The sequence below is a fragment of the Sorex fumeus genome, unplaced genomic scaffold, assembly GCF_029834395.1.
Source record: "Sorex fumeus unplaced genomic scaffold, SorFum_2.1 ptg000102l, whole genome shotgun sequence".
Lineage (NCBI taxonomy): Eukaryota > Metazoa > Chordata > Mammalia > Eulipotyphla > Soricidae > Sorex > Sorex fumeus.
The window spans coordinates 1375158-1397212 of record NW_026606159.1 but is presented as its reverse complement, the minus strand read 5'-3'; the positions used below and the strand labels follow the sequence as shown (position 1 = coordinate 1397212).

At 57.3% G+C, this 22055-nt stretch overlaps 1 protein-coding gene across 2 annotated transcripts; it reads right to left on the bottom strand.

The window, feature by feature from the left end:
- Nucleotides 1–850: 850 nt before the first annotated feature.
- On the bottom strand, nt 851–10211 carry CEP20 (centrosomal protein 20). Of its 2 annotated transcripts, XM_056134739.1 has the most exons (5): nt 10147–10211; nt 6033–6230; nt 5250–5334; nt 3775–3881; nt 851–1169 (listed from the first exon to the last, which is right to left on the bottom strand). In XM_056134739.1, the coding sequence occupies exons 1-5, from the start codon at nt 10172–10174 to the stop codon at nt 1093–1095; spliced, it is 495 nt and encodes a 164-aa protein (XP_055990714.1). In that variant the 5' UTR covers nt 10175–10211; the 3' UTR covers nt 851–1092. The 2 variants fall into 2 exon arrangements, with proteins under 2 accessions (XP_055990714.1, XP_055990715.1); XM_056134740.1 differs by lacking the exons at nt 851–1169; nt 3775–3881 and having other exon boundaries at nt 5246–5334.
- Nucleotides 10212–22055: the final 11844 nt, after the last annotated feature.

Here is a 22055-nt window from a genome sequence, read left to right as displayed (position 1 = left end):
GAGCCAGCCTCAGGCCTGGCCTCCCCTTGCCCTGTCACCCATGGGGGCGCATGTGCTCTCTGGCCAGGATTCCCAAGAGCGTGCCCAGGCCCGGGGGGCGGGGGGATGTGCCTGGTGCTCTCAGTGACGCTGGTCCACGGACTCCACTTTCTAAAATCCAGAGAACAAGGACGCAAGTCGCATTCTGGAGAGCGCCCTCCAAAAGCGCTTCCCATTTTCCTATCCCAGGGACCAAAACTGACAGACTCTTTGCCCCCGAAAAGGCAGGGGGAGAGGGCCGACCCCTTCCCGTCCAGGCTGTGAAGGGAAGACAAAGAAGTCGCCTGTCGCAGGTCACTTCTGCCGCCCCCCCGGCCCCAATTCACGAGGAGTCCACATTCTTTACAGCATGAAAGAAATCCTTTGTCTGACTCACAGCAGAATTAAGAGACTTCCCTACCTTTTCCATAAAATTGGCCAGCAGAAGCCAAAATGATTTCAGGAATTAAAACAAACCAAAAAAATGCACTTCGTGACCTGGTTTCGAAGTTGGGCAGGAGGCCCCGGGAGACGGAGGGGTGAGGGGCCGGAGCCGCCCTCGCACGCTGTCCCCCAGCACTGCTCGGCGTGGCCCCGTCGGATCGGAATTCAGGCAATAAAACTGGATTACACATGGCTCTCTGAAAAATAATATTAAAATTCAGACTTTAGAGAAACTTGGTTTGTGCCCCCTGACGTTACGGTCCTTTTCCTTTTTTTTTGTTTTTAAAACGAAATTTTTCCCGTGAAAATGCATGCCTGAAGAAGTCTCACTGAGGTGCGTGTGGAGGGGCCGACGGAAGGTGTCTTTGGACGAGCGGACAGGCACTGAGAGAGACACAGCAGCCGTTTATTTCTCGCATGTTTCAAAGTACTCTTACAAACCAGGTTTTCTTCTCGTGTCAAACCTAGTGCGTCAGACAGCAGAGTTCGCTTTTATTCACAGACACAGCGATCCTGAGTGGTTCCGGAAACTCCCATCTCTACAGAGCAGAAACATCCCCGGTGCGTTTGGGTGACACGGGGAGAACGAAAAAGAAGTCACTGAGAACCTACGATCCAGAGGATGAAGCATCATCTCCTCGCTGCCTGAGAGACCTGGGGGCCCTCGGTACCGGCGTTCCTCACACCCTCTGCTCCGAGGCGGCCACCTGGAAGGGCAGAGACAGCGGTCAGCACTCCTGGGAAGGGCAGCAGGCAGGCCCGTGAGACGGGAGCTTCCGTGGCCAAGGGGTAAAACCACCACCAATCCGGGGCACAGCGGTGAGGGCGCTTGCCTTGCATGTCACCAACCCGGGTTCGGTCCCTGGCATCCCATCGGGTCCCTGGAGCACCGCCAGGAGCGATTCCCGAGTGCAGAGCCAGGAGGGACCCCTGAGCACCGCCAGGTGTGCGTCCCTGCCCCCCTCCCCAAAGTATGACGTTTCCAGTCCGACCCCTAGCACCTCGTGGTCTTTGCACCCCCAAGTGAGGACTCCAGCACCCCTGGGCCACAGCAGGAAGCCCATCAGGCCCGTGTCACCAGAGTGACCCCCGTCACCCTAGGGAGCAACACAGGGGAGACCCCCTATTAAAGAAAACAGAGCATTTGATTTCTTGTGTTTCCAACAATACTACAGGCCCCGGGGTAGGTCGTGACCAACGTCCCCTCCATCACAGGGACAGAACGGAAGGTATGAGGCACCCCACGGTATCCAGCCCGGCACTGGGAGGGAGACCAAAGTACTTGGACTAAAAAAGGGAAAAAAGCAACCACAAAAACCACCTTTTCTGAACAGAAATGCTCCTAGCAGCACCCTCTGGTGGCAAGAAGAAAACCAGACAAGTTGGTGGTTTTTCCCAAACTTTCAAAGCTCGCCAAGAAACCACAGGAAAAGTTCTTCAGCCAAAACCCCAAGGAGGGGCCGGAGCGATAGTACAAGCAGGTAGGGCGTTTGCCTTGCACGCGACCGACCTGGGTTCGATCCCCGGCATCCCATATGGTCCCCCGAGCACCGCCAGGAGTGATTCCTGAGTGCAGAGCCAGGAGTGACCTCTGAGCATCGCTGGGTGTGACCCAAAAGAAAAAAAAATCCAAAGCGCTCCTGGGACCGCCTGCCGTGAAAGGGCGAGGCCTGGCCCGGGGAGCCCGGCTCTGTGGGTGGGAGCAACAAGCTCCCCCTGCGATGCACAAACCTGACACAACCCAAAGCCCCCAAATGCTCCTCACAACCAGGGGAAAAAACACGCTGTACGGCCAATTTAATAAAAGGACAGTAAAGAATAAACGTGGGCAAGTTCTTAAAAATGCGCAATTCAGCAACAAAACAGAGCCTGGGTTTCCAAAATCGAAAGGCGATCAAGCTGCACCTGGTCTCGCTGATTCCTTGCGAATCAAGGGACAACAGTGTGACAGGTGGGGACCACGGGTTACAATCCAGCTCTCTCAATTTTTTTTTTTGGGGGGGGGGAGGTTGTTGTTGTTGTTCTGGGCCACACCCAGCAGTGCTCAGGGCGGACTCCTGGCTCCACGCTCGGGAATTCACTCCCGACAGGGCTCTGGGGACCAAACCTGGGAAGGCCGAGCGCGAAGGCAAGAGCCCTCCCCGCTGTCCTGTCACTCAGCCCCTCCGTGACTCGGAACTGGCGAGGACCAGAATCATCATCCGATGTGCCGATTCAAACAGGGAGCAAGGGGCAGCAATGCGGCTCAGTGGTGCCGCTCAGGCTTCCCGTGCTCAAGGCCCTGGGTTTGCTCCTCACGCCATGGGCCCCAGCACCCCCCCCCCCCCCCCCAGTCTGTGAGGGCAACGCTGGGGACGGCCCCTCTCAAAGGATCCAGGAACTCAGCTCTGAGTAACGATGGAAGTCACGGTGCCTATATATATATTATTACATACATTAAAATATATAAAGAATGTATTACTATGTAATTTATGTAAGTTATAATATAAGAACACAAGATTATATTATTTATATATTATAGATTATATTAAAAATTAAAATTATATATCATTAAATCCAATAAATCCAATAAATTACTAGCAGCGGGATAGCCGTCTGCTTTAAGCAAGTCATTTACTCTCTGAGTTTTGGTATTCATAGCTACAGGGTCGTCAGGGGCCAGGGGGCCGACCCCAAGGGTGGGAGCGCTTGCTCTGACGCGGGACCCCCACCCCAGCCCCGCGGGGTCCCCTGGAGCCACGTGGACTCCTGAGCACCTGCTCGAGGAGCACCATGCGCGGCCCCAAAGAATAACAACCAGACGGCTCAGAACGTGGGGCGGCGGCCACAGGGCCCAGGGAAAGGAAGAGCTGCCAGACGTGGGGGGTGCCCCAAGCAAGGAGAGCAGGCGGCCGCCAAGCCACCCGGGGTGCCCGAACACCACCACAGCCCCACACCCGCACGCCCTCTCCCTCTAGTCAACGGCCTCGTTGCTTTTCTTCTCTTCTGGGCTTGGAAGGGGAAAATGACTCGACAGAGTCACTTACTCCCAGTCGAAGCCGCTCGAAAGCAAGGCCCTGGGGAAATCGGGTTCCTCAACGCCCCGTCCAGAACTCCTCTCTCAGGATTCAGCCCGGCCCTCGGCTAATCCCCCAGCGACTCCCTCTCCAAATCATGTGTTTCGTATCTTTGTCGACTCTGAGTAGCAGGGGACACCCGGGGGAGGCCTCAGCGGACTCCACTCGGGCCGGAGGCTCGGGGAAGCGAAAGATAAGAAAACGCAGCGAGAAACGTCCCGCTGACAGCCGAGGATTTCGCGGGGAAGACACATACCCGTCAGCTTCCTTCCGCCGGGCTGCAGGGCAGGTCTGGCGAGGGCGCTCTGGAATCCCTCCCGGGTCCTCTGCGAGAGATGGGCTAGAATGCCGTATAGGAGCGGTCTAGGGCGGGAGAAAGCCGGAATCAGTTCCGTGGCGAACCCTGGGGAAGCTGGACCCTGTTGCTGAAAGGCGTCGATTTCACCGGCCCAAGTGGCCAGGGGAGCGGTGGCGCCCGCGGGGGCCTCACGTCCTGCCCCCGTCTTTCTTCTCCGCCAGGCGGGAAACGGCCGCACCGTGGGGCTGCATGTGGCCCTCGAGTGCCAGGACCCCAGCCCCAGGCCCACCCTTGGAGATCGCAGCTGTGCAGTTGGGCCTGAGGGGTCACCTTCTGGGGAGAGTCTGCTCCCCCCCCGTCTGTTCCTAGAACCCCACGTAGGCCGTCACCCTCACGTCTCTTCCCCTGCGCTCTGAGCGTCTCAAAAGGGGGTTTGTGGAGCTGCAAATATCGGTCCCTGACTTCTGGGCTGCAAGTTTTCTTTCTTTCTCTTTTCTTTTTTGCCTTTTGGACCACACTCGGCAATGCTCGGGAGGGGTCCTCCTGGCTGTGCACTCAGGAATGACTCCTGGTGGTGCTCGGGGGGCCGAACACATGGGGTGGGCATGTGCAAGGCAAACACCCTCCCTGCTGTACTATCGCTCCAGCCCTGGCCCCGCAGTCTGAGATGCCTCGGGAACAAGGGGCCTGGCGTGGGCCTCCCAGCAGAGGCCGCGTCTCAGGAGCTCGGGGGGGGGGGGGGGGGGGGGGGGGGGGGGCAGGAGCCTGAGCAGGCGCGTGGGCTCTGCCCGCGGGGAGGGGAGGCCAGGCACAGCACTGAGTTTGGGGCTTTTGGTTGCTGGTCGTATCTTTTGCAGGGGGTGGGGCACACCCAGCGGTGCACGGAGAGTCTCTGCAGAGTCCGTGGTGCCAGGGGCTGAACCCGGGCTCCTGCATGCAAAACGCACACCTCAGCCCACCAAACTAGCTCGCCACGTCCGACAATGTACTTTTTTTTTTGAGGAGAAATTAGCAGGAGGGGGCCAGAGACACAGGACGGCTCGCAGTGCGTGGGATGGCGCAGGTTCGATCCCCGGCACCACAAAGGGTTCCCGGAGACCCATCAGGAGTGATCCCTGCAGGCAGAGCCAGGAGTCGGCCCTGAGCACTGCAGGGTGTGTGCGAGAGAGGGAATGAAGAGCGGGGGAGCGGACAAGAGGCCCCGGGAAGAACTGGGCGGAGGGGTGAGGCTGCACGCGGCGGCCTCTTAGGCCCCTGGGACTCACGGCCTTTGAACTTCCTCGCGCAGCACCTCGTCCGACGTGGTCACTTAGGACGGGGCCGTGCTGGACACGCACAGACCCGCACTGATACCCGTGGAATGGAAAGGGAAGGAAACCCACCCCACGCAGTAACGGCAACGCCACAAAACCTGTATTTTCAAATTTTCTTACATTGTATTATCTTTCGACTCTTCAAATGCGTTGAGTTCACGGATGAGAAACTGTCTGTCCAGTGGGATGACCGGCTGACCAGATTCTGGGGTCAGGAGATCATGAAAACAGCAGCGATCAGTCAAAGAGCCAATTCTGGCAGGACCCACACTCAACTAGGCACACGACGCTGTGCTGTTCTGGAAGAAGGATGATGGCCCCCACCCGAGTCAGACTAACCCCTCTTCCGTCAGGTGCGCTTACGGTAAACTGGCCAGTCTGCCATGAATCCATTTTCCGAATGCTTTAATATGCAGCACAGACTGCAACGGTGAAGAGGACGATTTTGAGCCTTCTATTATCCTGTACTTTTAAGGTACTGCATGCCACCTCTGTGAGCGTTCTTTTTTTTTTTTTAAAGCAGATACCCTCCCTCCCCCCGCAAAAAACCCCCAGAGATGCCAAAATCTCCTGCCGGCAGCCAAGAGGATGAAATGTGAGGAAGTCCTCGCTCTCGGGGAGGGATGGTGGGCCTACCTGCCTCCGCGGACGCCGAGCCCTGGCTGTGCCCTCAGTGCCCCCCCCCGCCCTCCCCCAACGCCGGGGCGATCTACGCCGTCCACACCTGGGCCAGCTGCTTATCCCTGGCTCCTCTGCCCCCCGCATCAGGAGAACTGGTTTCAAGGAAGGGCAGAGGCCGGGGCGGGCTTGGGCCCCACTCACTCAGAGAACAGCGCACGCCGGCGGGACTCAGGGCTCCCGGCCCAGAGGGGAGGGCGCGCGGGGGCGCCGGGCGGCTCGTACCTGCCATGAGCACAGACGCCGTGTACTTGTACTTGTTGAACTCCAGATACTCGAGGATCAGCTCGTTGATGAGAAGGTTCTCGTGCGAGAGCGCGGGCCGGGGCTCCTGCTCGTCATCGAGGGCCCTGAAGACCTCAGCCCGGATCCTGGCCTTCAAGTGCCCCAGGGCTCCCCTCTTCTCCAAGGTGTCCCTTAAAACTGTGACATGGGAGACAGTGATTTGTCACCCAGGGAGCACAACTGCCTGTTCTCTGGGACACTTAAGAAGGCCGTTCATGGGGGCTGGAGCGAGAGCACAGCGGGGAGGGCGTCTGCCTTGCACGCGGCCGACCCAGGTTCGATCCCCGGCATCCCATAGGGTCCCCCGAGCACCGCCAAGAGTAATCCCTGGGTGCAGAGCCAGGAGTAACCCCTGAGCATCGCCGAGTGTGACCCAAAAAGAGAAAAAAAAGTTCAGGTGGGCTGGAGCGATAGCACAGCGGGGAGGGCGTTTGCCTTGCACATGGCAGACCCGGGTTCGATCCCCGGCATCCCAGAGGGTCCCCTGAGCACTGCCAGGAGTAATTCCTGAGTGCATGAGCCAGGAGGAACCCCCGAGCATCGCCAGGTGTGACCCAAAAAGGAAAAAGAAAGCATTCAGAGAGGGGTAAAAACAGACAGCTTTTAGAGGGCAACAACAACAACAACGGAAAAGTGGCACAATCGGCTGCGCTGCCACACACCAGGAGGGCGACAATCAAGAAGTGAAGCTGCAAACCGCAGTGACCGACCCGGCCTCGGCAGATCTCACCCGACCCAAGTCCCCTCGTGACACCTGACACGCGCACTGCAGTGCAGGCGGAGGGGACCGGGCGGCATCGTGTTCCAGGCCCTGACGCGGCCGAGACCGCGCGCGCTCAGTGGCCGCAAGCCCGCTGCGTCCAGCGCTGGAAACCCCGGCCCGAGACGGAAGATGACCGAGGGTAACAAAATCCACCTCCACAGGGAGCGGCGGGTGTTTTCTTTCTTTCTCATCAATGCATTGTTTGTGCGGGGCCTCCCCAGCAGTGTCGGGGGTCCCGGCGCCCCCTCCGGCACCTCTCAGACTGGCAGTGCGGGTGAGGTCCCAGAGGGCACGTGGGGGCGCCTGGACCCAACACGGGGACACGAGGCATGCACCCCCCCTCGGGCGAGTGCTCTGGCCCCGAGGCCAGATCCTTACATCTGCTCTCTACGACTCCCAGGGAACAAGCGATTCTGAGCAGAAGGTGGGCAGGGGGGGCGGGTGGGGACGGGTGGGGTTCTGTTTGCTTTCTCTCAAGTTTAGGCCTTGGCACAACAAGATTTTGGCATTTTAAAGCACATCGCTGCCAGCAGGAGGGACCGGGCGCAGGAGGCCGCCGGTGACCTGGCTTCTGGACGGACGAAGGTCACAGTCATAGACATTGGGACCCGTGACAGTGAGAGGGGGCGACAGTGGCGGGGTGAGGGCCATGGGGGCCCGCTGGTTCCATCCTGGCTGGAGTCGAAAGCTTCTCGGTGTTCTGTTTGTTTCTCGGCCACCCCCAGCAATGCTCAGGCCTTTCCTGGCTCTGCTCTCAGGACTCACTCCCGGCGGTGCTCAGGGGACCATATAGGGTGCCGGGATGAACCCAGGTTAGCCACCGGCAGGGCAAGCGCCCTCCCCACTGTGCCATCTTCTGGCCTGGAACCTTTTCAACCAGATCATCCCTGATGGCTGAGTGACCAGTCCAGAGCACGGACACAGCTCACTCACGGGTCCTCAAAAAAGAAACTTTGCCTCGGAGACCTGGAAGCCAGCACCACATCCGCCCGGTGAATAATCCTCACCAGTGTGCTGTCAGGGCCAGAAAGACAGCCCAGTGCGAAGGGCATCCCCAGGTGTGTCCCCTCACCAAATACACCAGAACTCATAGACTTGTGCCGCTGGGCCCTGCCGAGGCACCAAGAAGTGCACAATCAGCCGCCCCTCGTGGCCCGGGAGCCAGGGAGCCACGGCATGGGCAGGAGATTCTGAGCTTTGATAATCAGCGATAGTCAAATGGAGCTGGAGCACAGCACGGCAGGTGGGGAGCACCTTGCCCAAGGCCACGCCGGGCTCAATCCCAGCACCCCCAGAAGGTCTCCAGAGCCCGCCCCCAGCACCCCCAGAAGGTCTCCCGAGCCCGCCGGGAGTGATTCCTGTGTCTCCAGAGCCAGGAGGAACTCGGACACGGTTGGGGGTGGCCCCCAAGCAGAACGAAACGAGATTTTGTTTTAATCTTGAAGACCCAGTTCACAGGACCCCTGAGGCAGGATCCGGAGGGAGGAGGCCTGCCCTGCCCTGCCCTGCCCTGCGTTCTCCAACCGCGCTCGACCCTTCCTTCAGGTAGGGCCACAGGAAGGAGCGCAGGGCCAGCAGGCTTTGGGGCAGGCCCCTTACAAGGCAGGGCACCCTCCCGATGCTCCTGGGACCACACCCAAGGCCGGCTCTCCAATTCCATCTTTGGAAGTGAAGCGCAGAGAGACTTTCCCCTGGCAAGGATCCCGTCCCGGCAACTCTGCGCTTGCACGGGCCGCGGGGACGGGAGCTCGAGTGAGCCCCGAGCTCACGGCCACAAGGGGCCCTCGCCGCCAGGGGCAGAGCCGGGGGAGGGGGGCCAATGTGCGGGAGAATTCTTTAGGTTCTGTTGTGGGGTGGGGGCCGCACCTCGGGGGCGTCCGGGCCCCCACCCCATGTGGGTCCTGGGGCCGGGGCCGGGGCCTCCCACATGCAAAGCCTGAGCTCGGTGCCTTCTGCCATGGCCGGGGCCCGCGTGCCGGCGCTTTCCGAGGCTTTTTTAAGGGGCCTGAGAAATCACAGAAGGAGAACAGGGGTTAGGGGCCTGCCATGCCCACGGCCTCGTCCAGTGGCACCGGACGTCACCAATCATTTTCTCCTCCTCCTCCCCGGAGGGCACCACCAGGAGTGACCACTGAGCGGGGTCAGGGGTCAATCTATGAACCACAGGTATGCCCCTCCATCTGAAAAATAAATGAAAGGTTTAAAAAAAAACAGTCTAGGGGGCTGGAGCCATAGCACAGCGGCGGGCAGGGCGTTTGCCTTGCAGGCGGCCGACCCGGGTTCGACTCCCAGCATCCCACAGGGTCCCCCGAGCACCGCCAGGAGCGATTCCTGAGTGCACGAGCCAGGAGGGACCCCTGGGCCTCGCGGGTGTGACCCCAAAAGCAAGAAACACCGACCCAAGTCTACAGGAGCCACAGGGCCACAGCAGGGCACACCCCCTGCATGCCGGAGCCGGGAGGGCGGGCGGACCCCTGGCATCCCGGGGGTCCCCGGGGCGAGCAGAGCCAGGAGGGGGCCCTGGGCACCCCCCACAAAGCAGCACCGCCCACCAGAAGGGGCCCAAACCCCCGGCTGGCGCCAGGCCAAGTCCTCCCGGGGCCCGTCCCACCTCCGCAGGGCGCCGGCCACTGGCCACTGGGGTCCATCCCTTAGGTGACCCGAGGGGGGAGGGGCAAGGGAGGGGTGGGGGAGGGCCCAGGCCCCAGTGGGTGGCTCCACCCGTGATGACCCCTGGAGGGTCTCCGTGTATGGGGGACACATAGGGCCTGACCCCACGGCCAGCAGGGCGGCCACGTCCACTCTGTCCAGCTGGGGGGGAGGGAAGGGGCAGCGGGCGGGGGGGGGGGAGGGTGCAGGCCCCAGTGGGTGGCTCCACCCGTGATGACCCCTGGAGGGTCTCCGTGTATGGGGGACACATAGGGCCTGACCCCACGGCCAGCAGGGCGGCCGCGTCCACTCTGTCCAGCTGGGGGGGGGAAGGGGCAGCGGGCGGGGGGGGGGCGCCCGGGGGAGGCGCCCCCGGCCCGCGGGAGAGGCCTCGGCCCAGGGCCGGTCGCGGGCGCGCTCCGAGGCCGCCGCGAGTGGCCTGTCCACTCCCCGCCCAGCCCGCCGCTGCCCCTCCGGCCCCCGCGGCAGGAGACCCCCCCGCGCCCTCGCCCGCTCCTCGCACAGCCCGGGAGGGGCCGGCGGCGCCCGCGTCCACCGCCGCCCGCGTCCACCCGCCGCCCGCGTCCACCGCCGCCCGCGTCCACCCGCCGCCCGCGTCCACCGCCGCCCGCGTCCACTCACCGGCCTTCAGCTCGGCCACCGTCGCCATGTCCCAACGGCCGCCGGGGCGCGCCTCGCCCGTGCGCCTGCGCGGCCCCGGCCCCGCCCCGCGGCCTGGCCCCGGCCAATGGGCACGCCGCTCTCGCCGCGCCGCCCCGCCCCCGAGGCCGCGGCCCTCGCGATTGGCTGCCCGGAGGAGCGCCGCGGAAACCCGGCCAATGGGCGCGCGCTCCGGCGGTCCCGGGCGGGCGGGGCAAGCGGGGCTGGTCCCTCTGCAGCTCGGAGGAGGAGGAGGAGGAGGGGGAGGAGCCGCAGCCGCCGGGGCTCGAACCTGCGATGCTCAAACGCGAGCAGGGGGATGGGGGGACGGGGGTGGGAGGGATATTATCCCTGGCGGTGGGAAACGGGCACTGGTGGAGGGATGGGTGTTTGATCATTGTATAACTGAAACCCAGGCACAAAGATTTGTAAGTCTACACTGTACCTCATGGTGTTTCACTAATAAAAATTTTTAAAAAAAGGAAAAAAAATGTTGAGTTTTAAGAATAAAAAGGAAAATGGGCAGTGGTGGAGGGATGGGTGTTTGATCGTAGTATAATCGAAACCCAAGCACAAAAATTTGTAAGTCTACAACTGTACCTCAGGGTGTTTCACTAATAAAAAGAAAAAACAAACAAACAAACAAAAAAAAACGTGAGCAGGTACCGAAGATTGTTCAAGCAGCTTGCTGGGGGGGTGGGGGGCGCGGAGCAATAGTGCAGCAGGGAGGGCACTTGCCTTGCACGTGGCAAACCGGGGTTCCGGACCCCCAGTGCCCCCTCTGCGCCCCTCCGCGCCCCCCTGCCCTGGCATCGCCTGCAGGGATTGCTGGGTGCAGAGCCAGGAGCAGGCCCTGAGCAGAGCTGGGGGTGGCACCCAAACAAACAAACAAACAGAACAACAGGTTCCTGGGCGACCCCCTTGGAAATTCTGATTCACTCTCGGGGCTGAGTTGCAAGTTTTCGCGAGTCCAGCAGACTTGCAGGCCGTGGAGCTGCTTCGAGAACGCTTTGGGGACACTGCGTTAAGTGTAGGCTTGAGCTTGTGCTGGGGAACATCCGGGACTTCAGTTGGGTTGCTAGATCATTGTTCCCCTTTAACCAGAGGAGGTAAACCAAGTCTTGGACGTGGCTACAGGAACCTAACCAGGGCTGCTGCAGAACATGGAGTTCACCTTGAAGGAGGCCGAGAGTGCTTTGTGAAAATAACTCGTTGATGAATGAACAATAAAGTAGATGAAGAAAAGAGGATTACGGGAGTTAACGTCCCCCAAGCTAGCAGTGAGGTTCTATGATTCCCAGGGGGTTGCAACGGGAGTCAGCACCCTAACCAAGATTTGGGAACAGTGCCTAGTTCTCAACACAGTTTTGGAAATCTATTTCTTAGCAGACCCCAAGGAGCATTTTATTTATTTATTTATTTATTTTTACTGAGACTTGTTGTTACTGTTTTTGGCATATCGAATACGCCATGAGGAGCTCTGCTGGGCAGGTGGGATACTCTTGGTAGCTTTTCAGGCTCTCCGAGAGGGACAAAGGAATTGAACCCGAGTCAGCCGCGTGCAAGGCAAATGCCCTGCCCACTGTGCTATCGCTCCAGCCCATAGGATACAAGTGGAAATGAGAACTAAGCCACCTATTCGTTCGGGACACGAAAGACAACCCTGGTATTCCGAAGTACTAAGATCAATACATCTCATGATCAGAGATACTAAAATATCTTAAAAGAATAGCAAATTGAATCACAATGGAGATGTTACTGGTGCCCGCTTGAGCAAACTGATGAACAATGGGAGGACAGTGCTATAGTGCTATTTATTTTTGGGTTTTTTTGGTCCCACCTGGAGATGCCCAGAAGTTTCTCCTGGCTCTGCACTCAGGAATTACTCCTGGTAGTACTCGGGGGACCATATGAGATGCCAGGGATTGAACATGGGTTGGCCACGTGCCAGGCAAACGCCTTACCCACTGGACTATCACTCTGGCCCAAGGAGCATATTTTTAGTGAAATGGAATTGAATGAGTAGGAAAGAGAGAAGTATTGTCTTTTGGAACTTTTGTTTCAGGGTATACATGTATGTTCTGGTTCTGATGTAATTCTTTTGTGAGGGTGGGGGCTTGGGGCTACATTCCACAGTGCTCAGGGCTTGCTCCTGACTCTGAGCTCAGAAATCACTCCAGGCGGTGCTCAAGCGACCATGTGCGGTGCCGGGGATCGAACCTGGCTCAGTGTGTGGGCAAGCGTCCTATTGTATTATTATGAGCGTCCTGCTGTACTGTTGCTCCACACCCCCACCCAACCTGTTTTTTTTTAAATAAAGAAACCAAATCTTGTGCTGAAATTGTGTAAGCCTCTTGAGGGTCCCAGGAGGAAACAGGCACCACCACAGCTCCCTGGTGGACGGGTCAGTCATCAGCCGCCTTCTCGGGCTCTTTGGCAACGTCCAACCAACCTTTCACACACTTGCTCCCGTCAAGTCCTAGTTCTAAGAATGTATCTCACAGATACACTCAGTCGCTAAGGGTAGAAGTACAGGGATGTTCACTGGAGCACTGTGCATGTAATACAGAAAATCTGCACACACCTCCCAGAAGAGCTGAAATCAACCGCAATGACAGCCCTGCGCTGCACGTCAGGCTGCCTCTCCTGTTCATGGGAAAGTGAGGCACGACTCGAGTTGCTTTGGAAATCCATCTGGCAACTGCTTATTAAGTGGAACAGACACTTAACGGCCAACAAGTAATCCCGCTCTCGGGAGTTTACATAAGGGAATCAAAACATACCCACAGTAACAGCAGATTCGCTCGTAATTGCCCCGACTGGAAATCTCCCAAAGCCTCTCAAGTGGTGAATCTGGAAAGGAAAGAGCTGGGATAGAGCTGTCCTGAGGGGCTTCCTCAGCAGTCAGGGACCAGCCCCCCACACTTGCCACCGCCTAGGTAAGTCTCCGAGGCGCTGAGCTTGGTGAGAGAAACAAGATTCAAGAGTCTGGGTCTCGGGGAGCAGAGCAAGGAAGTGCTAACGGCTCTGGTCTTGCGAGCACCAACCCAGCACCTCCTCTGGTTCCCCCAAGCGCAGGCAGGAGTGACCCCTTAGCTCAGAGCCAGCAGAAAGCCCAGAGTGCCTCTGGGTGTGGCCCCAAAACAAAAACGAAAAAGACTCTATCCTAGAGATGTCTAGGACGCCGGAGAAAAGGCGATGTTCGACTAGAAACTAAAGGGGCTGGGAGTGATGAAGGGACCGGGGACCACGTCACAGTGCTCAGAAACTTTCATACAATGGGACTCGGTAGTGGAATGGCGTGGCTGCAGCGGACTTCAGTCCACGTGACTTTTTAAAATTCTTAAAATAATGTGAGGACTTCAGTTCCGTCCCAGCACTCCTGGGTATGGCCCTTATTTTTTTTTTTCAAATATGCCCAGAAACACTAATATCCTCAACAAGGGGATTGGTTAAATGAATTGCGCTCTGCCCATAAATGAAATTCTCTCAATCGTATCAAAGAAGAGGGAGATTGACACGTGGGATCTATCCACAAAGGGCACACATGGACATCTGAAGAGTCGTCGTCCAGCAGACTGTGTGGTACATCACCAGTGCCTTAAAGAAAATATTGGAAAAATCAAAAAGGAAAAAATAGTTTGCTCCTGCCATGGGATCCACCTGAGGAGATAGCTGAAGAAGAACAGCTCCACTTTTACCCTGAGGAGGAGGATGGGTCACCAGGAGCTTAGGAGCTCTGATCTGAGAAAGGACTGTTTATTCATTGATGGGCCATGCCTGGCAGTGCTTGAGGCTTACTCCTGGTTCTGTGCTCAGGTATCACTCCCCATGGGTTCAGGGGACCATATGAGGACCAAGTCAGGGGGGCATATGGAACCCAGGAAGGCTGGGCACAAGGCCTGTTACACTACTGCCCTGGCCCCAAGGCTTATTTTTTTGAATCCCCAAGCTGACTGCAGTTTAAGATTTCAACTCTGTGCATTGAAACTGTGAGCTTTGAACAGGTACAACCTGCAAGCATCTCTTTGGGAGACAGCAACTGAGTTTTCTTGTCATGCTCAGGCGGCGAGAGAGAGGGGGAATTAGTGCCTTCCACCGCCAGTCAGGACACGGGCCGGGAATGTGGCTCTGTGGTGAAAGCTCATACCTCGAGCCCTCATTCCACGAGGCCCTGGGTTTGATTCCCAGTTCCACCATGTTGAAATAACAACTGAAGAGCAACCCACTTCAGATTCTAAATTGTCAGCTCTTGCTCAGATGTTCTCAGAGTTCCTACAAGGCTCTTCCTGGGGAGCTGGGCCTTGTGACCGTGATGGGGGCTGGGTACCGACTCAGGAACGCATCGTAACCTTGGCGAGTTTCCCTGTTCCCCTTTTAATACTCCCATTTTACAGAGGAGGAAAGTAGAGGCTTGGATGACCGCAGAGACTTAACCCAGCTCACCAGGAGGAAGTGACATGAGACTTCATCTCGAGTCCCATATTTGCTCTTGGGACAAATGAGAGTCGGTGAGTCGGTCAGCATCCCCCAGCCTACCGAGGCAAGCTTCTGGCCCCTCCTGAGAGAGGTTAAGGCAATTGCCCCAGGATATGTTTTTATATGTCTACTGAGTCTAGAATACGGATCCATATGTATATGTGTATGACCTCGTATGCCACTATTCTCTGAAGAGAGGAGAGTGAGGTCGATCACGTGTATACTTGGATGACGATGATCCAGAAGTTCTGCACTGGGAGTTGAGGAAGTGCTGGAAGATAAGCAGAGTCCTTAGACCATGCAGTTCCCCATCGCTGCAATTAGGAGCTCTTGCTTCTACACCCAGGATCCCCAGAGGGGGTCACCTCAAGTGGAATTAATGGCCGATCTGAATTCAGTCCATCTGATCCATTAAGGGAAAACAGTCCCGGTGCCCAAATTCATGCTCTTTAATTTTTCCGGGTTAAGGGGGAGGGTTGGTGATCAGCCTTTATTAGTTTCCAGTTCAAGAGCCAAGGAACTGAAGGAGCCTGTCAGACGACAAGCCAGGAGGCGGAGGGCTGCATCTCACTTTTGCTTTGACGCCCTAGGCCAGACGGGGAGCCCAGGAGGATGTAACTGGGGGGCACAGAGCAGTGTTCCCAGAACGGGAGGGAGAACGTGGAGACCACAGAGCTGAGGTGTGGATTCCCGCGCGGGACCTGGTTCTGACGTCATGATTTTGTCTCGAGGTTCGGCGAGTGGAAGCGAGTCACGCTTGTGCCTACCAAGACTTACTACAATAATGCGGGGTCCGGGGGCCCCTGCCACACCAGGGGAGTGACTGCCACAGCAACCACGCAGGCACAAGCTGTGAGTGCTTAAGTCTGGTCCCTGAAGGAGAAAAAGCATCGATTCCCAAATTCATGCTCTGTAAATGCTCGAGTCAGGGGGGTATTAGTAACAGATCAGCCATTATTTTTTTTTCTTTTTGGGTCACACCCAGCGACGCACAGGGGTTACTCCTGGCGGTGCTCTGGGGACCATATGGGTTGCTGGGAATCGAACCCAGGTCGGCCGCGTGTAAGGCAAACGCCCTACCTGCTGTGCTATGGCTCCAGCCCCAGAGCAACCATTATTATTTTCTGTGTAAGAGCCAATAATGAGAGAGAGAGAGAGAGAGAGAGAGAGAGAGAGAGAGAGAGAGAGGTTTCAGCTCTCTGAAAACCAGCTGGGAGGCAGTTAATAGTCAAACATTTCTATTATCTGGAGAAACTAAGGCTGGAAGAGTTTCAGTATTTGCCTTTTGGGGCTTCTCCTAAAATAGGGTGCCCTTCTCACTTCTCCGCTCCCCTGCCCCTCCTTCTCTCTCCCACCCCCCCCCCAACACACCTGTTCCGCCAGCCTGGGAACTTCCTCCTTCTCTCGTCTCCTTCCCTGGTCAATGTGCAGGTCTCAGTGTGTAGCTCGTTTCTTTCTTTCCCCGTCTCTCCTGGCTAGATTAGGTTCCTCTTCCCAGATCTGTGTTCGGGGGGATGGTGCTCAGGAAGGTGGGGCTTCCAATATATGTGCCTCTCCTCTGCCTCCAACGCAGCCCAGAGTCGTGTCCACTCTTGGGGACCAGGCCACTCCCAGGGCCTGGTCTGGCACCCCAGCTGAAAGTGATGTGTGTGATGTCCCTTCGGGAACAGGTTTGCAACCCCAGTGCCTCAAAGGGAAAAGTGTGGGGCTGGAGCCATACCACAGCGGGGAGGGCGTTTGCCTTGCATGTGGCCGACCCGGGTTCGATTCCCAGCATCCCACAGGGTCCCCCAAGCACTGCCAGGAGTAATTCCTGAGTGCAGAGCCAGGAGTAACCCCTGAGCACTGCTGGTGTGACCCAAAAAGAAAAAAAAAGGAGAGAGACAGAGAGAGGAGAGAGAGTGAGGGAGGTGGGGTGGTGGAGGGGGGATGTGTCTGCCGACGAGGCAGGCTGGGGTCCGAGGAGGGAAACTGGGGACATGGGTGGTGGGAAATGTGCACTGGTGCAGGGACGGGTGTTGGAACATTGTGTGACTGAAACCCAATCGTGAACAACTTTGTAACTGTGGGTTTCATGGCGATTCAATAAGGAAAAAAGAAAGGAGGGGGCACTTTGGGGAAGCCTGGGGCCCGGCACAATGGCTCCACCTCCTCCCTGTCCCCAGATGCCCCCCCACTCCTTCTTCCTGCCCCAGCTCTCCATGCCAGAGTGCCTGCTCCAGAGATGGGGACCCGGCTCCCCGTGCTCCCCCGTTCCCGACTTGCCCCTTCTTCTTCGGACTTTCCGGGGTGACTTGTCGTTCCGCGGTGCCGGAGCCCAGGGCGTTCCCTATACCTGGGGAGCCCAGGAACTTTCAAGCAACTGTCCCAGGGCTGCCCACGCACGCGGGCCTGAACCCTGCTTTGTCTCTCATCCCGTGCCCGGGAGGGACAGCTTCACGGCCCAGGAGCCTCCCTTGATCACCCACTGGAACAAGTATTTGCAGGATGAATGAAATGAAGGCAGCTCGGCCCAGACAGGAGACACTGGCAGGCAGGCGAGGAACTGGCTCAAAGCATTTAGACTGGGGCTGGAGCGATAGCACAGCGGGGAGGGCGTTTGCCTTGCATGCGGCCCACCCGGGTTCGATTCCCAGCATCCCATAGGGTCCCCCGAGCACCGCCAGGAGTGATTCCTGAGAGCAGAGCCAGGAGGAACCCCTGTGCATTGCCGGGTGGGACCCGAAGATCAATCCTAGCACTTCATAGCAAGCGTTTTGCAGCTGGGCCGCAGCCCCTGGGCCCCTCATAGTTCTCACAGTTTTTACTTATTTATTTTCGTGTTCTGTCTTTGGGGGGGTCACACCCAGTAGTGCAAGGGGTTAACTCTGCGGGAATGGTAATTGAGTAGATCACTTCCCAGGGAGCTGGAGGTAGAGTTGGGGCTCTGCAGGAGAACGTCCTCTCTAGCCCCTTGACCTGTCTCCCCGGCCCCACGCCTCACTCGGGAATGTCGTCCCTTGAGAGGTTCTTGAGGTGAAGTCTGGGGGCCAGAAGTCGTGGCTCTTTAAGGCCGGTGCTTTGGAGGAAGTGTAATGGATCCGCCGGGCTCAGTGATGTTCTCATGACCCCTGGTAGATCATTTTCCGAGGGATGAGTAATCAATTCGTCCAGGACGTTGTTTACCGGAGGGATTAGGGATTAAGGCATTCTTGAGGCCACTCTTGATGAAAAGGGAGCAGCTGAAGAGGTGCCCAGCTGGGCTAAGGCTGGGCGCTCCGACCCTGGGTAGGTGTGACCCGTCTGGAGAGGTTCTGGGGTGCCAGGTAAGAGGCAGGCGAGGGGGGTGGGAAGGCTTGGATGGAATTTTACAGATTGGAAACAGCTACTTGAAGTGAAACAGTGTCTCGGGGCCAGAGGGAGGGAGGGAGGGGGAGAGAGAGAGAGAGAGAGAGAGAGAGAATGGTAAAGTGTCTGCCTATGCCAGGTTCAATCCCCAGCACTGCATCTGGTCCCCTGAGCACCTCCAGGAGTGATCCCTGAGAACAGAGCCAGGAGTAAGCCCTGAGCACCCCCGGGTTGGGCCCAAAAGCTAAAAATTAATAATAATAATTGTTTTTTTTTAAATAGGGCACCAAGAGGGGCCGGAGTGATAGTACAGCAAGTAGCGTGTTTGCCGAACCTGGGTTCGATCGCCGGCATCCCATATGGTTCCCTGAGCATCGCCAGGAGTGGTTCCTGAGTGCAGAGCCAGGAGTAACCCCTGAGCATCACTGAGTGTGACCCAAAAGCAACAAATAAATAAATTAAATAAGGCACCAAGAAACGGTCTCCTTGTCGTCATCTTCGGAGAAGAGGTCATGCTTTCTCCTTAGCCATTCGTGACCCCCGCAGACGAGGGCAACCCAGTCCACCCACTGCTTCAAAGGACCGCCTTGGGAATCCCAGGGGGGATTCAGCTAACGTCCGGTTTGATTCAGGGCGTAGGTGCTGCATCTGTGACGGCCTCGTGCTGACCTTTGAAACGATTGGAGAAGGCACAGGGACAGTTTTGTTCGAGGCCAGAGCTGTCCCCTGTGAGGGCGTCACGGTGCTCCACCTCCCCCAGCCGCCAATGCATCTGTGGTTCATCCCAGTAGCGTGAGACAAAGCCCGAGAACCGGGGCCAGGAGCCCAGGCCAGGCTCCGTCCAGGGCCAGGAGCTTCAGTTTTCCTTGCCCAACAGAGACGTTTGTCTCATTTTTTATTTTGGGGGGACACTCCCCAGCGTTTCCTGTGGGTGGGTGGGTGGCTCACTGGGAGACCCTCTGCCTGGCTGAGCTCATCTGGCCGGTCCTGTGACCCCAGGCCCGTCTTGGGGGTCCTCCTAGGGCTCAGTGCTGGGGCCCACCAGCTCCACTCCTAGTGGTGCTTTGAGGGGGTCCTGCAGAACTGGGGGTCCAGCAGGGCCTCACGCAGGTCGGCTGTGCCCTCCTGACCTCTGAACTGTCTCCTGGCCCCTAGACAGACAGACCAGCATTCTAGCCGGACCAGACACATAGACACTGTAGGCCAAAACGAACTCCCCCCGATCCAGTCAGGAAGGACTTTTTCCTTGGCAGGAGAAAGCTGATGCCCGATCCCCGATTTCTGCTCACAGTATCCCCCTAACCCAGAAAAATCATAAAGCACCCATTCGGGAGTCCGTGCCATTCCTAGCCTCAGTCCTGGGAGGACCCTCCCCACCTCCCTCCAAGCGGCAGAATGCACAGGCACAGGACTGAAGAGACTGCCCAGCAGGGAAGGCCCTTGCCCTGTATGCAGCCCACCTGATTTTTTTTTTCTTTTTGGGTCACACTTGGCAGTGCACAGAGGTTCCTCCTGGCTCATGCACTCAGGAATCGCTCCTGGCGGTGCTCTGGGGATCCTATGGGATGCTGGGAATCAAACCCGGGTCAGCCGTGTACAAGGCAAACGCCCTACCTGCTGTGCTATCATTCCAGCCCCAGCCCACCTGATTTTGATCCCCAGCACCCCTTAAGGTCCCCTGAGCCCTCCAGGAGTGAACCCTGAGCACAGAGTCAGCAATAAGTACTGCTGGGGTACACCCCCATCCTACCCCCTGAAAGAAGAATATACAATGTCCAACCCTGGCAGAGGGCCCATGACCCTGTCCATCGGGGACAGACAGACAGACTGAGAAAAGGTCTCCTCAAGGCTTCAGGCAACAACGGGGCCCTATAAAGTTTGGGGAGTCCAAAGGGATGCCAGGATTTTTTGCTGCATGAAGGGTTGGTGACCTTAACTCACTGACACTCGAAAACCCAAAGCAAAGTCGGCCAAGTTCTTGGCCCCAGTCACACAGACAATTCGAAAGAGAGTCGGCCTTAACCCCAGCCAGACAAGGAGACATCTTTCCCGCCGCCTGGCGCCTGAATGACCTTCTCTTGGGGGGAACTCCCAAGCAGTGCTCTGGGAGCCACTCCCAGCAGGACCCAGTATACATCCAGGTTCAGTGCTCAGGACCAGCAAGGCTGAGGGCCCACCAGGGCTGCACACGGCAGAGAAAGGGGGCCTAGTGGTGCCAGGAAGAGAACTCAGGGTTTAGCGTGTGAGAATTCCCTTGCTCCAGTCCTCTGAGCTCTGTCCTGCTGGAAAACATTCCTTCTTTTTGGGGGAGGGAGGGGTGTACACCTGGCCATGCTCGGGGTTTATTCCTGGCTCTGCGCCCAGGGATCACTCCTGGTGATGCTTGGGGAACCATAAGGGATGCTGGAGATCGAACCCAGGACAACTGCGTGCAAGGCAAACACCGCTCCCCCCCGCACCCCCCCCCCCCCCCCGCTGTACCATCACGCCAGCTCAAAATTCTTTTTTTAAAAAAAGAGAGGTGGATGGTGGTTGTTGAGTCACACCCGGCGGTGCTCAGGGCTGACTCCTAGTTCTGTGCTCGGGGTCACTCCTGGCAGTGCTGGGGGCCCCTCTGCAGTGTTGGGAATTGAACCCAGGTGGCCCTTATGCAAAGCACGCACCTGAAACCCTGGACCATCTCTCCGGCCCTCTTGGGCGGACATGCACATCCCTGGACTCCTCACAGCCCAACACTCTCAACTCCTTGTGCGGAGGATGCGGCTCTGTCTGGTCAGTCTGTGTGGCTTGAAACAGGGCACAGACGCTGGCCAGTCAGCTGGCTAATTATTGTCGAACTTCGCTGGGCTTTGATTTCTCACCCTTGAAAAGCAGTCTGGAACATGTATCTGGGGATGACTTTATGGCTACAAATTAGCCAAAGACACAAGTACTCAGACGATTTATTGGAAAGCTGCCTTTTGTAGCCGGAAAAAAGAAACTTGTCCAGGAAAAAAAAATAGCACTTAGTCAGTAAGGAGAAAAACCCAGATGGTGTCTCTTTCTGAAGTGGGTGAGCCGCGGCGCACTGGATGTCTGGACCGCAATCGTAAATATCTTTGTCACTTTGTGATTCACTGTGATTCCATAAAAATAAATAAATGAATAGTCTGATGTCCCAGACATGAACCAAATTTCTGCTCACGTAGCCCGGCGCTGGACAGGAGGACAGGGACAGGTGTGTGTGGCCCTGTGGGTTAGCGATACAGTCATATGCATTACATATATGACTGTATCATATGTATACTACAGGGGCTGGAGAGATGGCACAGCGGGGAGGGCGTTTGCCTTGCACGCGGCCGACCCGGGTTTGATTCCCAGCATCCCATAGGGTCCCCTGAACACCGCCAGGAGTAACTCCTGAGTGTAGAGCCAGGAGTCACCCCTGTGCGTCGCCAGGTGTGACCCAAAAAGAAAAAAAAATATGTATACTACACGTTCTATACTATATAGTATATGTAGTATGCATATATGCTACATATATGTATAGTATATATATGGTTTTTAGCTTTTCAACCACCCCTGGCCATGCTCAGGGCTTACTCCTGGCTCTGATTTTGCTCAGAAGTTACTCCTGGCAGGGTAGGGTCGGGGCGGGGGGCGGGGGAACCATTTGTGGTGCTAAGGATTGAACCTGTGTCAACTGACTTCATTTTCAGACCCAGTTTGATGTCCTGTACTCACACACACACCTGTCTGTGTGTAGATCACACCTTGTGCCCCACCTGGAGGCGGGGGTGGTCGTCCCACGCAGAAGAGCTGCTGGGATCAAACTCGGCACATGGGGGCAGCACCAAGAGCCAAACTCTTGGCCACATGCTGGTAGGGCAGTGCCTATTTTGGACCGTGGAGTCCAGCCCCAGGCCCACGAGGGCTGTTATATGGGTGTCGAGGGGCCCTGGCAGGCCGGGAAACATCGGATCTCGTTAACGATTATGGCTGGCAACATTATCGTGACTTCTGGCTTGTAATCATAGGCCACTTATAGATCAGTGCAAAAGGCCGGTCATCAAACCCCAGGATTAATCACCAGCACTCCGAGGCGA

Coding starts and splice junctions, on each gene's coding strand:
- CEP20 (XM_056134739.1), bottom strand. CDS start 10,174: ATGGCGACGGTGGCCGAGCTGAAGGCCG. Junction 3,882..5,249: donor GAGTCGAAAGATAATACAAT/GTAAGAAAATTT, acceptor CTCCCGCCCTAG/ACCGCTCCTATACGGCATTC. Junction 1,170..3,774: donor CGGCGGAAGGAAGCTGACGG/GTATGTGTCTTC, acceptor CTGCCCTTCCAG/GTGGCCGCCTCGGAGCAGAG.